Genomic DNA, 15,976 nt, shown 5'->3' with positions numbered 1-15,976 from the left:
CTGGATTGCTCCAGAATGGAAAGAAGTATGGGGACAAAGAAAAAAAAAAAAAAAAAAAAAAAAAAAAAAAAAAAAAAAAAAATTGGTAACCTTTAAGATGATATTGAAGATATAATTATAGCCAACTTCTGTCTTTTTAGAATTCTTCTAAAGTACACTTTCCTCTTAAAGATTTATAACTATTCCTTCTTTCATCACTGGAATAAGATAAATTATATATAAAATTCAATTAAAGTATTATCATGTACAGAGGCTGACATCATGGGTAGTCAAAGAATATGTTTAATAAAAAATAATTAAACTTCCATTTGCTCTATAGATCATAGAAAGTAATTTAATAAATTACAAATGACTTTAAGACGTTTGCTCAACTACAGAAAGCAAATTCAGACTACACAAAACACAACTGGTAAATATTGCAAATGTCCAAAAGAAAAATTGGACTAAGACTTGAATCATGAAACCTGAAACAAGGGCTATAAATACAAGGCAATAACAGCTATAATTTTTTAGTTAACTACCAACACATACTTGGATATCCTTTCAACTGCAACTTTAGTATTATGTAATTCTACTGAATTTTTTCCTTATAACCCTTAACTTTACACAACCATATGTGCATGTTTTCTTTCTTAGCTAATAGTTGGACAACTTTTCCACTATCAATACAAAATAGAAGTGTCTTGAAACCCAAGAGAATGTTTAAAGTTAATATTAGCCTTAATGCTTTGAAAACTGTAATTGCCTTATTACATAGAAAGAGAATCACTAGGATGTTAACCAAATTCATTTGACCATAATTAGGAAAATACTTTATCTCATAAATTTGATATAAATTAGATTTTAGTGACAAGATCTAGAGTTTTTTTTTCCATTTTTTTTTTTAATTTGGGAAAGAAAGGAGTAAAGATCATGTGGGTAGAACTAGAGAGAGGAAGGGAAATATGGATCGTGTTGAAATACTCCACTGGCAAACTAAGTTAACTGTGTTTGAAAAACTTTGGCTATCTCATAGGTGTATTCTAGTTAAACAAAAGTGCAATACTGCAAAGGGAAGATACTACATATGTAATATATCATTTTCATGATGAGGAATTACTACCCACTTCTGGATGGGCATTATAGTGACTATTGCTAAGACATTGCATAAAGGACTATCAATTCAAAGAACTATTTTGGGAAAATACAAAAATCAATACAATCCCAATGGAACTTGTATAATTTTGCAGATACATATAACACTGTCTCTCTAATTAGGGGTTAGTTATTTTACATACAGAAATGTAATTTACTGGTAAAGTTCTTGGAAAACCTAATATAATCACTTAATTCATGACAAAGCAAGTTTTATGAAAACATACTGAAAATTATTTTTGCTGTAGGAGAGAACTGGAGTACATTTCCCCCCTAAATTTATGCTTTTCCAAACTTTATCACTGATTTATTAGACTACCAGAGAAATGCTAACATATCTCCTTAGAATGTAAATATTTTTACGTCCAATTCAGTTCTAATTGCTTCATATGTATGTTTAGGTGAACCTGGACCTTGTCAGAATAGCAGCTTTAGCAGGAGAAAATGTATCACAAATCAATATCAGACAAATTTTACATGGTAAAGGGTTCTAAGAAATTGAACAGAAGCCTTGGGCTTCATTTTTGTGGTTTACAGGTATAACTTTTTGAGATTATTCAAAGTGCATTTTCACAATGGGCAACTAAGTATATTTAATATAAACTGATAACCCAACACTGATTCTGGGCAACACTTAGTCTGCTTACACCTAGAAACTCAAAATGAATTTAGGCTATCTTCGTATTACTTTACCACTATTATCTGTTAATTTTGGAATATTTCCATGACATAAAACACAAATAGAAATCTACACAAATAAAGCAAACAAACAATTTCTTTTACATGAAGTATGCTGTGTTGAAAGTTCTTTTCAGTGGCATTTCATGAGTTTGCCTTTTCTGAACCCTGGAAACAGACATTACTCATCTGAGACATAATTATTTCTAAGAGGAGGCCAAACTTTGAAAAGTTAAAAATTAAGTATGTCTATAGGGTGCCAAAGTCACACGACACAGGATTATCTTATGACTTAATTTTACTGACATCCAAATTAAGCTCAGCAAAAAGCAAGTCATATTTCTTGCCAGATTAACATGATATTATAGGATGTGTTTAAAAAACCCCTGAAAACAAGTATAGAATTAGAAACGAATGTAAACTTCCTAAACTAACTCAGCTGAGGTAACAGGTAGCCAGTTAAGTTGGCTGATTGGGAAACTTATTTCTTCTTTAAAACGTACTTGTACCTGAACTGGAAACATCAGCAGTGCATCACAACACTAGAGCATTTTCATGTAATTAAAGCAATGGATGGTGATGTAGATTCTACAGCTTTCATGACATTCATTAGCTGCCCAAATTATTGCTGAGTTTTGATCTGTAAATTATAGGTGTCAAGGAGGCTGTAAAACTATATTCAAATTAAATCAGTAATATGCATAAAGTATTCTGTGTTCACTGCAAATATATTAAATATACAACTCTCATTGAGCATAATTTTCATAAAATTAACCCCCAACAAAATTATAATGCCTTTTGTTGTAATTTTACACCTTTATGTATTTGATAGTACATACGAGTTCAGAAACTTATGAATCTTAAGAAATATTACATGCAAAACGTCTCTGAAAGCAGTTTGCACTTCTAAACAAATAACTGAAATGTTCGGTCAGTAAGTTATTGATGCACTCAACACTGGGTATTTACAATTAATAATTAAAGGAAAAAAATCCAAAATCAGTTCATAATTTAAGTGCAGAGTCTGGGAATCAGTCTTCATTACTAGAATCTGAATCCTCAGATGATGATGATGTACTATCAGATCCAGATGAAGCATCAGCTTTCTCTGAACCCTCATCTGTGCTGTTTTCATTGAGAGGACTTGGTTCAGTTCCTCCTTTGTCTTCCTGATCTCTAACTCTGGAATCTTTTTCCTTTACTTCTATAGACTTAGACGAACCTAAGTCACTGTTTTTGTTTTTCTGTACATCAAAAGTATTGGACTGGGACAAAGTTGGAATATGAAGATTAAGGCTTGGAGTGAGAAGCATCCCTGGATAAAGTATATTAGATAGTAATAATGGGTTAAGAGCTAATGGGTTGGCAGCTGCAGCTGTATTCAATGCAGCAGTTGAGGACGTTGAAGGAGAACTTGACACAGAGTTTTCTCCACCATTCTCTGAACTTTGGCTCTCTGTCCTTTCTTTTTTTCCTTCTAGCTCTTTAGAATCATCTCCCTTTTTCTCTTCTGTCCCAGATTCTGTAGGCTTTGTTACAAGCCCTCCCATGCCCAACAGACTTGGTAATCCTGCCATTCCTGACAACAGCATGGGGAACATAGCAGCCATGTTTTTAGCTTCTCCTCCAGAAGAAAGGCCAGCAGGCATTCCCATTAGCCCTGCAGTTACTTGCAGTGACTGCAAGTTTTGTAGGTTTTGTTGTAAGGCCTGAAGAGCTGTGAGATCCACACCTGGAAGTAATCCATTGGCTAACAAAGGATGGCGTGAAACACTGGTGGCAGTGGCAGTGGCAGTGGCAGTGGCAGTTGCAGCTGCTGCTGCTGCTGCTGTGGCCTTTGCAATTCCACTTTTAGGCCGTCTCCCCCGCCTGCTTACTTCCTCTCTCACGACAGGACCAGTGAGAATACGTTCATACATACTTTCTGGAAGAAATCCCTGGAAGAAATATATATTTTTCAATAATAGTTACATGAAAATAAAATCAATAGCTATTAGTTTATCACAGGCATAACCCATTAAAAATAGGTTATTTGTAAACTTATTCTGTATTGATGTGCAATAACCAATTATGAAAGAGATAACCTAATTTTATTTTAAGTAGTGGCTTGAAACAGCTCTTCCACTTCTCATTCTTTTTTTTTTTTTTCACTACTTGGTATGTGGATCCAAACTCTTAACCTTGGTGTTATAATACTGCACTTGAACCAACTGAGCTAACTGGCCAGCATCCCCTTCTAATTTTACCATAGGATAAGAGAGTAGAAAGAAGCCTTTAGCCTTCCTTCATATTGTGAGTCATAAGTTTATAGAATATTTCTAGAATACATAAGATCCAAAGAAATGTTTTCATGGGTACTACTATAACCCTTATATGTTTCATATCACTATTTGTTCTAAAAGACCAGAGAAGTGGCCACCTTCTAATCTGGAAGAAAATAAGGAAAAGATAGGGGAAGTAAGTGAAATGTTACAGTTATAACAAGATGCTCCATATGAATCTTTTGACTGTCACTTTGGAAATAAGGGAGATAGAGCCAAGCTGAAAAAGATACTCTAAGGGGGAATTATGAGTTGGTTCAAAACAGCAGCAGCACCTGCAGATTAAGAACCATCAAGCCCAGGACAAAAGAGAACAATTTATGCTACTTTCATGTAATTCTCCCATGATTTTCTGGGGCTCAAAACTCTTTAGAAGTTTAAGGAGTTTAGAACCTCTGGACCAGCATCATCTAGTAGGAATATAATACAAGCTACATATGTAATTTTAAATTTTCCAGTAGCTACCCTAAAAAAAAGGTAAAATAGAAATAGGCGACAATTTTAGTAACAGTCTATTTAATACAACATAACCAAAATACTATCACTTCAATATAATATACTCTATAAAAATTGTTGAGATATTTTACATTCTTTTTTCCGAACTAAGCTAGTGTGTATTTTACACTTACCAACACATCTTAATTGAGGCCGGCCACATTTCAAGTGCTCAATACCCACATGTGCCTAGGGACTACCATTTGTGACAGTCAGCTCCCGACAGTGATTTAAAGAAATAATCATGGGACTACCTGTTTACTTTGTTTTGATCAACTTATTTTTTCTCTTTACAAAGGCATTAGGGCTCATTCCAGAAAACATGGGAACAAAAAATACAAACAAAAAAATCATCTACAATCTCACCATTCAGTGATAACCATTGCTAACATTTCAGGATGTGTTCTTCTATTTTTTCCTTGTGCCTTCATACACATTCTACAATACTCCCACTTCCCTTTCTAAAATAAAAAAATAGAATCATACTGAACTTAGTTTTATAGCCTACCCTTTTCATTTGCACACTTGTAGAAATAATACCTATTATTTATTCACCATTTATCATATGGGTAGGCTTCACTATTCCAAGAACTTAACTACTACCATATCTAATATACTGTGACCTTTTTCTCCCTTGTCATTAGAAGTTCTTAAGATATAATTTTAAAAATAATTGTAGTTTTCCAATATATGGATGAACCATTAATTTATTCCCAATTTTTTACCACTATACCATGATGAATATTCCTATATATATTTCTATGCCCACATATTTGGTTATTTTTTGTGACACTATTCAAACAGTATCTTAGAGGTTAAAATAAAAACAAGTCAGTACACATTGATTTTGCATTCTAACTCAACAAGCATCTGAAAAATTTCCAACATATTCTGCAAAATAAAAATCGTGAACTAAAAAATACTGTCACATGTTCATGAAATATTTTATTAATTCTTAAAATTTAATCTAAGATTTAATAATTTTAAAAACGATGTTATGAGTCTGTATTTGTGAAATACTCACAGATTGCTTAACAACATCTCCCCATTCAGGAGCTACTCCATATTCTGAGTTTTCTTTTAGGAATCTACATAAATCTTTCAAAGGGGGAGCAAATGCACCTCCAACCTGTAAATGAAAAACAGATTGTTAGATACTTAGAAACTGTTGAATATGTAGCTATTTCTTGCTTTTATTCTGTGCTCTACAGAGTTTATTTCTTTAAAATGCATATTTTTGAACCACCTTTGACAACCTTTATGATTATATGAGGACACTTCAAAAAGTTCATGGAAAAATAGAATTAAAAGATAATGACTCTTTCCATGAACTTTTTGGTAACCTTGTATTAAAAAGGACCAACACAACCCATGTGAGTTATTGATAAACAATATAAACATGTGGTAATGTAAATTTTAAATGTTTTAAGTAGAATAACTAGAATAAAATGAATAACTATCATTTACTGTACTCTTACTATGCTGGATAGGCAGTATCGCCTAGTTAAGAGTACATCCTTTAGAGTAAGACTTACCAGCTATGTGAACTCGAGCAAATTAGTAAATTTCTTTGAGCCTCGGTTTTCTGATCTGTAAAACGGGGATATCAATAATACTTCTCTCATAGGTTTTTATGAAGAGACAATTCAGGTGTTTTAGCATAATCCTGACACATCAGAAATATGTTGTTGATGTTATTATCATATGCCAAGTATTGTACTAAGGACTTTAAGTGTATAATTTATTTTAGTTCTCACTATATCCTTTTGAGATAGTATTATTTCTATATTTTAAATGAAGGAACTGAGCCTCAGAGAAATTATATAATTTGCCTAAATTCAGCTAGTAAGTGTTACGGTCAGAATTAAAACCTAGGTCTCAAAAACCCATACTCTTATCTGTTATGTATATTGACAACCTAAAAGTATGAAATTATACCTATCCTTTGTATGTAAAAAGTGACATAACTAACCAATCATAAGTAAATTTGAAAAAAACCCCACTCCCTATAATAATTAGTATGACATTGAGACAATATTTTGAAATTTAAATTAAGAATATTAGATTTGGACAAATGATTTAGACCTACCAATATAATGTCCCTCTGGAGACAACAGATATTTCTTTTTCATTTTTTTTTTTTTTTTAAAAGATGACCGGTAAGGGGATCTCAACCCTTGGCTTGGTGTTGTCAGCACCACGCTCAGCCAGTGAGCAAACCGGCCATCCCTATATAGGATCCGAACCCATGGCCTTGGTGTTATCAGCACCGCACTCTACCGAGTGAGCCACGGGCTGGCCCGACAACAGATATTTCTTGAGTAATGAATTCTTCCATACTCCTTTGAATGAATACATGCTATGTATATGTTGATAAGATATAGGCAGAGTTTGATATGGTCAGTTATATTACCTATAGTATTCTTATCTAGTATTCTTTACTTAGTTTCTGTAATTTCTGTTGCCTTCTCCTTTTTATTATCCCCTTCATTAAACTTCAATTTAAATTGGAGGCCCTCTTATGGGTTAATGGAGATTCACTAGGTAGATTCTTTTCCTTAGTAACTCATCAATCCTTAAGCCTGTACCCTAGCGACTCAAGACAATAAAGAACTCTACAAATTAAGGGAAATGAACAGGCCCCTCATGAGATTACCACAATTAAGACTGAAATTTAGAAGGTTTAATATTAAACCTAACAAGTAAAAACTCAAACCTGTTCCATTTCCTTAAAACTGGCTAAGACAAATTCATTCCTAATGTGTAGTAATGGGGATTTTTGTTATAAAATATAGTGCAAAGATAAGTAACAATCTATGCAAGCACAAAATTAAGTAAAATGCTACTAAAATATCACCTTGTTCTTTCTCTAAGACATCTATGCTATCACTTTAAAATACTAACAAAAGCTGAATAAGCTATCTCTACAAGATTAGGGGAAAATTAGTATTAATTTTAAATACTGTACACAACAATATTAAAACAACTGTTATTTTAAAAATAGTTTTCTTCTAATTCCAATATTTCTTATGAGAAGTTCAAATATTTTTATGTATTTTTATCCTAGCAGTGAGGGCATTTAACACAGAGCAAATCAAAACCAGGGAATTAACATGACCTATATAAGTTGATTTAGTTTGTGAGTGAAAGAACTCAATGAGAAATTTGCTGTTTTTACCGGAGCCCATTTTTTTTTCTTTCTTTATTTTATTGCTTGTTCATCAGAATAAAAAACAGTGTCTCAAAGCTATACATTTACAAAAGGGTATTACAAGTCTTCTATCATTTGCTTTGTGAGGTAAAAGAGATATATACCCATCCAAATGTAAAACAAACAATTTGGGGAAACAAATGTTGAGTCATATCTACTTTAGAAAAACCTCAACTTTTACCATTCATCAATCAGCCATGAGTCTACAAGGTACCTTTGTTTAAGACATTCTACTTCTATCCACTGGAAAATTATGTAATATTCTGATTTTGATTGAACAGGAGACTAAGGCCATCTGATGAAAAGCTGTAGTGATAAATATATAAATTTATGATGGCTATGATATGAATGGTGTCCCCTTAGATCGAGGTTTCTCTTAACCTTTGCATTGACATTTTTAGATTGGTATTGTGGGGAGGTTGTCCTATGTACTATAGGAAGTTTAGCAGCATCTCTGGCTTCTACCTACTAGACAAGAGTAGCATCTTTCCCCTGCCCACTACCTCTTCATGTCACTGAGCTGTAGCTACCAAAATGTCTTTAAACATTACCAAATGTCTCCTGGGGGGCACAAATCACCCCCTGATGAGAATCACTGCCTTAAATGTAGTACCCTTATGCGGCGCACAACCATATGCAATGGCACTGCTTAGACACAGATACGTTAAGTGACTTGCTCATTTCATTTAATAGCTTAGCCAGTCATGTGGGATTTGAAATTAGAGTGCATAAAATTATAGTCCATATCTCTCCCAACAAATCTGCTAGGTTCAACACATTTCTAGATCTGTTAATGAAATAGCATTCTAGAGATCTCAAATAATGAATTAATACAAAAGATTGACAACAAATGTATAAATACCTTTCTGGCATTTCTTCTGTTAATCAGCTGAACACGTTCTTCTCCAGTAAGACTATTAACATCTAGTTTATTAGGATTTCTGCAACGATGCCTTTTTTGTTTGGGCCTTCCCTCATGAAGCTGCATTCTCTAAAATACATAGATATATCTTTAAAATATTTACCTGTGTAAAACTATTCAAAATATTACAAATAAGCTGAACCAAGTAATTTAATTTTATATAATATGAAAGCATTTACCCTTTAGTTATTCACACTTTAAAAATATTTAAACTTTAGCACTGGCCGGTTAGCACAATTGATTAGAATGTGGCATTTTAACACCAAGAGCAAGGGTTTGGATCCCTGTACTGGTCAGCCATCAAAAAATAAATAAAATAAAATTTTAATTTTAATAAAAAATATTACATGTATCTTCTCTTCAAATTATACATTTAAAATTTATTCAAGGCCAACACAATGATCACAATTATGGCTCTAGATGAAAGCAGGTCCTTCCATTTGCTTCTGAAACAAGCAAGACTTTGCTAGTTCTTTTCTTAAATGCCCTCAAAGACCACAGTATTCCTAGAGTGATACCTGAAGGGATTAGCAATGATGCTGGAGGATTTTCCTCTAAATTGTACAGTTCTTTACTTTTTCTTCTGATAATCTTCTCCTGAAATTTATCTGGAGAAACTTAACAGACTTTCCCTGCACTGTGACAATTTATAATTTGTGCTAGTGGCTTTCATTTCTCTTCATTTCACTAATAGTTTTCCTTATCTCTTCACATGTAATACTAAAAATACTAAAAGGTATTATTCTTAATTTACAACTGGAGAATCAGAGAGGTTCTCTTCCTGAAAGGTCATACAGCTAGCAAGTGGCAGAAGCAGATTAAGAACTCATATCTGGCAATAAAAATAAAAAACTTTCCATCGACCATAGTACTTATCTCTACAACTGTTAACAAAGTGGGCTTGATGGTTGTAGCGATTTCCAACCAATCAGAATTCAAAGAAAATAATGCTCAAACTCTTCAGCTTGGCATACCAGTCACATCGCAACCCAAACCTATTCAGCTCACCTTTTCTTTTTTTTTTTTCCTTTTTGTCTTTTTTACTGACCGGTAACGGGATCGCAACCCTCGGTGTTGCGCCCGCACCGCGCTCAGCCAGTGAGCGGGAACCGGTCTCCACATGGGATCCTAACCCTCAGCGGGAGCATGGCCATGCTCCCAAGTGGCGCACTCTCCAGTGCGCCACTGGGCCGGCCCTTTTTTTTTTTTTTAAAGATGACCGGAAAGGGGATCTCAACCCTTGGCTTGGTGTTGTCAGCACCACGCTCACCCAGTGAGCAAACCAGTCATCGCTATACAGGATCCGAACCCGTGGCCTTGGTGTTATCAGCACCACACTCTACCGAGTGAGCCACGGCCGGCCTCAGCTCACCTTTTCTATTCATTTACTATTACCCCACTCACATGCCCACATACTCTAGAATATCAAACTAGTCATTGTTTTATGTATATGCCTTATAGTTGTATCCTCTTTTAATTCTATTCATAATTGTTCTATAATGCCTAGAATATCCTCCCCTTGTCTTAACCTGGTCAATGCCTCCTTATTCTTATTCATCCACCAGCGAAATGTCAACTCTGTTTTCTTTCTATCTTTCCCCAGATACTTTACTCTGCCTAGGCAGAGATAATTGGTTTTATATCTGTTCTCATGGCACTTTATACATACCTCTGTAATAGTATATTCTACTCCATGTTATAAGTATTTAGCTATAGAGATACCACAATAGAGTATGAGATCCAATAATCATTAATGTAAAGTATCCTTGGAAAAGCATTATATGTTATATTCTTTACCAGAACAAATGCCACCCTTTAAAAATGTTTTTAAATCTTAATAATGAAGTTATAAATAACATTATGATAAAAGGTTTATTTGCAGTGAAAATGATAAATGGATACAAAGATTTAAAAAGTTAATAGACTTTCTTTTGCAGTGATAAAAGAAACGTATGAAAATCCTTCAGAGACTAGAGACAATGTAAGTGCCACGGGGGCAAGAACTTTATATTGTTCACTGTTAAATCTTCAACCCCTTAAAATTGAAACTAGCACATGGTAGTAACTCAAAAATTTGTTGACTAAATAAATAAATGTGATTTTCTAACATGTTAAGAAATTATAGGATTAAACGAATAATTCTCATTATTTTTAGAATTGCGATATTCATTCTGTGATTACCCATTATATTTAGTGAAAAACCTTCCCCTTATAATTGTAAGGACATGATTTGGCATTTTTTTTTAAACCACAAGGAATTGAATAAAAATTTGAGAATTTGTGGCATCTTTTGAGTAAACTAGGGATATGAAGGGCATCCAAAAGCCAAGACTGAGGCTCTCTGTTTTAGACTACCAAGTTGTTCCCTGGTGACAACAGCAGCAATATAAAATACTGGAACTAAATATTATGGATACAAAGTCCATTCGAGAGATGAGAGCTTTTATGGTTTCTTTTTATGAAAAAAATAACAAGGCAATTTTTTTCTGTTAATAAAATAATAATCACTTTATATTGTACATTTTAGTTTTCAAAAGATTTTCATTTTTTAATCGTAGATTCAATAAGTATTTACACGGAGTTAGATACTATTCTATGTATCAGGAATTAAGTTCTTCATCCTAGGGATACAAGGGTGAAGAGGACATAGTCTTTAAGAAGGCCATAAGGGTAGCATACAGCTTCACTTGGGTTATCTATTTAATCTTCATAATGGAGGCAGATAGAATAGGCCTGCTAACTTCACTGTATAGAGGATGTGCCTTTATTCTCTTACCTTATAAAGTACACATAAATGATAAGAGATACTGACACAAAATTTGGTACATTGGTGTCTGATAGTGAAGTACTGGAAAATCAAATAATAGATTTCTATGAGTGAGAAAGCCACATGCCAATAAGAAGATAGTGAGTAGACAGTATTTCAAAAGATAAGGAGAATGCAAACAAAAAATATCGATTCTCATCTTTGCTTAATGTAAACTTGTTATGCATCTGGAGGGACAGAAGCTTTACTCTTACAGCTTGAAGAGCTTAACAGTAGTAGTTTGGACACTGGATTTAAGACTTTATTTGCTGTGCAGCATTGGACTATTTACTTAAAACTTCAGTGCTTCAATTTCTTTATCTATAAAATAGTTATAATAATGTCAATCTAATAAAGTTGTTATGTTAAATGGGATAATACATATTAAGTGCTAAGTATAATGGTAGGCACATTGCTAAATTTCAATAAATGTTTACTACGATCCTTATTATTTTATTTTATTTATTTGGCAGCTTCTGGTATGGAAATCTTACCACTTGACCTTAGTGTTTATTATCATTTTATAAATAAACTCCTGAGAGAAATGACTGAATATTTTATATCTCTGCAGCCTTCATTGGGTCTAACATAGTATACTCAGTATCAAAGTGATTTTTATTATTAAATACTTGTTGAATGCAGAATGGAAAAATGAAAAATGGCACTGTACTGTATCATGGGAAAGATAATTTGTTGTTCTACTAATTTTCCTAAATCTTAGAAAGCACACATATTTAGAATAAGTGGATGAGAATTTATGCTTCATCATTACAGGTTTGATGAGTCGGAAATAATATATACCAGATTTTTAAGGTATCACCTACAGGAATAAATGCTCCTAAATCTTCCACATAACCTGGGTGTTCCTTAAGCCATTTTTCCAAATCCTTTCTCTTCGGTGCATCATCTCCTGCAAGTCTTGTCCCGTCTTTCAGATTAATAACTGGAACTGGACTTTCTGTATCAGGAATTCCTTGAGGTTGAGTGTAGGGTAGTGCTGGATTTATCCCTGTGGAAATCTGTGAGTTGGTTAAGCCTAAAGTAGCCTGTAGAAAAACAAGAAAGGAAATTTTTATTTCCATGCTTTATCATTCTAATTTTGGTCCAATGAAACAATTCCTTTTGAAGAGGAAAAAAATAAGTTGTTGCTTAAAATTCTGCTGAATCTTTTAAACTTAAAATTTTCATGAATTTTGGCCAGTGTCAGATTCAACTAAGATACAATCTATAACTATATAGTATACTTCTCTCTCATAAAACAGCAATATTGTACATATTTACCAGGACTGAATTTTGGACTCTAGCATCAGTAGTTTTTCAGTATTGCTTTACTTACATGATTAGGTGGTTTACTTCTGTTAAAAAAGAGGATGTCAACACCTTCTACATTCTTCCTCCTTCCCCGCCTTTTTTTGATGACAGGTTGGTCGTCTAATATCACTCCATTGGCACCAAGGTTTGACTGAATGGAAGTACCTAATCAAATTAAAAATGCAAAAGTGATAAAAATTTAGTTCTTAAATAAATTGAAAGTAATCATTTTCCTAAATATATGGAAGTGTAGTTCTTATTTTATATATCCTAAATCAAGAAATTCTTAGACTAAAAGAATTACTAATCCCTTTACTAAATCAAAAACTAGGCTAATTGTCATCTACGCCTCTTTCAAATTTTGACTTGTCTTCTCAGTTTCTCCCCCTCGATATTCACATATCTTCTCTTCCTTCCTCTTTCACAGGAAGAAGCCTGCCTTTCTTTTGTCCAAGATAAACCTTTCCCCTTTCTTTGAACCCACTAATTTCTAAATTTTCTAAAGCTTATTTTTATCATTTGTCTCTGCCAAAATGTCTTTTTGTATAGTAGATTCTTCTTCTCAAGTTAAAAATATGGCCTACCTCAAACAAAAAATAAACTTCTTTTGGCCTTTTTGTAACCCTAAAGCTTTTGAAAGACTGGCCTCTATTGTGCTCCTTTTTTTCACAACCAAGTTGTTTTTCAATTTCTCATAGTCCACCTCATGGTGCTTTCCACAGGCTATGTTCTTACACTGACTGTATAGAAAGAGGAGGCAGAGTAAACCTACCCCATGTACACCTCAGCCCAGGACCTATGCTTGGTCTGGATTGTGAATAGGGGAACATGGTTTAAAAAAAAAATTCTCATAGTCCATTCCTGCTCCAACATACTTAACGGTATTTTCTTGAAGATCACCAATAACTTTTTAGTTCCCAAATTAAACTGACCTTTCTTATTTCAGTAGGCAGTCAATAAAAATGTTTGTAAGAGGCATGAATGAAACAATTCCATGCATTCAGTCATTTTTTCCAATAAATAAGTATTAACTAAGTGGCTATGTAACAGGCAGCATGATGGTTCATATCAAAGATGAATAAGATACTGTTCCTCAAAGAGTATATAATTGTGAATTCTCTTAAGAGAATATATTATTAAGGGTGGTAGATATCTATCTCTCTATCACCCTTAATAATATATATATCACCCTTAATAATATACATATTTGGCAGATGGCCAGTATGGGGATCCGAACCCTTAGACCTTGCTGTTACAAGGCGGTGCTCTAACCAATGCTAACTGGCTAGCCTGAGATGTTTGTTTCAAACAGTTTACATGCTTGTAGTGAGAAATGCATGTTCGATCATTCAAGGAGAACTTATAGAGCAAGTCATGTGTGTTCCTGAATAAGGTATTGCCCTTTGGTTGTCTGTGTAACCTTATGGAAGTCACTTGCCTTCCTCCCATCTCAGTTTTAAAAGGTACCTTAATTCATAATGTAAGGAATAAGTAATCACAATGACTAAAAGTCACTTTTTGCATATATGAAAGTACTACAGGAATTGGACACAACACTTTGGGGAAAAAACGCTTTCATAATGTCCATATACTGAATTTCATTATAATTCGATTAACAAAATATTGTGAATAGGATGATTTGAAAATACTTTCACTATAGTACATTTTAGCAGTAATAGAATAACTCTCTTAATGTACAACTTTTAAAAGTACCATTCTGTTTCATAAGAACTTCTCATGGCTTCCTATTCTAAGGTAAATAGACTGCCTTACATCAACCCCCAACCCCTGCCCTAGAGCTCAATTTTCGATGCTTTCTATAATTTAGATTAACCTTTCGTAAGCAGGCTTTAATCTTGTACATATATCTCTCCAGTAAAAATTTATATGATACTTAGGTCAGTCTTATCACAAAACCATACTATTTTACTCACATCTAGTCTCTGGTTTATGCTATTCCCTGCCACTCTTTTACCCCTCCCACCAACCCCATTTTCCAGAAAGACCATTATCTAATCTTATCAAATCCTATTCAGGTCATCTCTTCACAGGACTTTGCCTAAGTTTCTAGACAGCAGTGACTTTTCTCTTTTCCAACATTTATTAATTATAATGCTCTGTGTAGTAAAATATATTGTCTTGTTTTCCAATGTATTGTCTATTATTTTAATGTGTAGGTCTAGTCTACCAAGCAACTGAAAGGCAGAGAAAGTGTCTTACATTTCTTTTACTTTCCCTTTAGCGCTGTCCCTGTGCTACATAACAAAGAGAAGTAGTTAATATAATCTACAGAAAAACACTTTGTATACATACCAAGTGCACATTCATAAATATATGCTACTTGGCCAGTTCTTTGTTCTAATTATATACTACCCTGACTTATTTATGAAAGTAATTTTAATAAACATTACCAATTCATTTTAAGCTAGAATCCAACATGGAAAACTTAACTTTATAAAGTCTGTGTTGTCTTTGTCTTACATGTAACTACAGCAATACTAAAAATAGCCTCTTTCTATTGAAAGCTTATTAAGTACCAGATACTGGACTAAGTTTTACAAATGCTATCTTAAATAATCAAAAACACAACAAAAACACAGAGGTATTATTAAGCCCTTTTTACAAATGAGATCAGAAACATTAAGTCACTTACTTAGTATCCTAACAGGTAGTGAGTGAGAGAATTCAACCTAAGCTTGCTTGGGTTTGCCATCCCTTACATACTATTCCAGGCAGCTTAAGAAATGGGCTCTTAAGTTTTATCCTCTTGTTATAATCTATGCTATTTTATCCTCCTTTACTAATTAAATTATATTACATCTGGTATCTTTATTCAAGGCTTTTGGATAAAATTCAAGGAGTAATCACATAAAAATAAAAAAAGACATAGCTGATGGAGTTTGGATGTGTTGTCCCCGCCAAAACTAATGTGGAAATTTGATCCCCAATGTGGCAGTGCTGGAAACTGATTGAGTCATGGGGGCAGATCCCTTATGAATGGTTTAATGCTCTCCTTGGGGGAGGGGAAGTAATGAGTGAGTTCTTGCTCTATTAGTTCCCCCGAGAGCTTGTTGTTTAAAAGACCCTGGCACCTCCTC

At 33.7% G+C, this 15,976-nt stretch overlaps 1 protein-coding gene across 4 annotated transcripts in view; it reads right to left on the bottom strand.

Moving 5' to 3' along the window:
- Positions 1–259: 259 nt before the first annotated feature.
- Positions 260–15,976, bottom strand: part of CHD9 (chromodomain helicase DNA binding protein 9) — a 209,296-nt gene continuing 193,579 nt past the window's right edge. For all 4 annotated transcript variants that reach the window (XM_008567795.1, XM_008567796.1, XM_008567797.1 and 1 more), the window contains 5 exons: positions 12,904–13,043; positions 12,392–12,613; positions 8,702–8,830; positions 5,653–5,757; positions 260–3,749 (listed from right to left, as the gene is read on the bottom strand). In XM_008567795.1, coding sequence (XP_008566017.1) covers positions 2,844–3,749; positions 5,653–5,757; positions 8,702–8,830; positions 12,392–12,613; positions 12,904–13,043 — 1,502 coding nt within the window. In that variant the 3' untranslated portion in view covers positions 260–2,843. The remainder of the gene's footprint in view (positions 3,750–5,652; positions 5,758–8,701; positions 8,831–12,391; positions 12,614–12,903; positions 13,044–15,976) is intronic.

Source organism: Galeopterus variegatus, unplaced genomic scaffold (genome assembly GCF_000696425.1).
Source record: "Galeopterus variegatus unplaced genomic scaffold, G_variegatus-3.0.2 Scaffold345, whole genome shotgun sequence".
NCBI lineage: Eukaryota > Metazoa > Chordata > Mammalia > Dermoptera > Cynocephalidae > Galeopterus > Galeopterus variegatus.
This window is presented reverse-complemented; position numbering and strand designations above follow the sequence as displayed.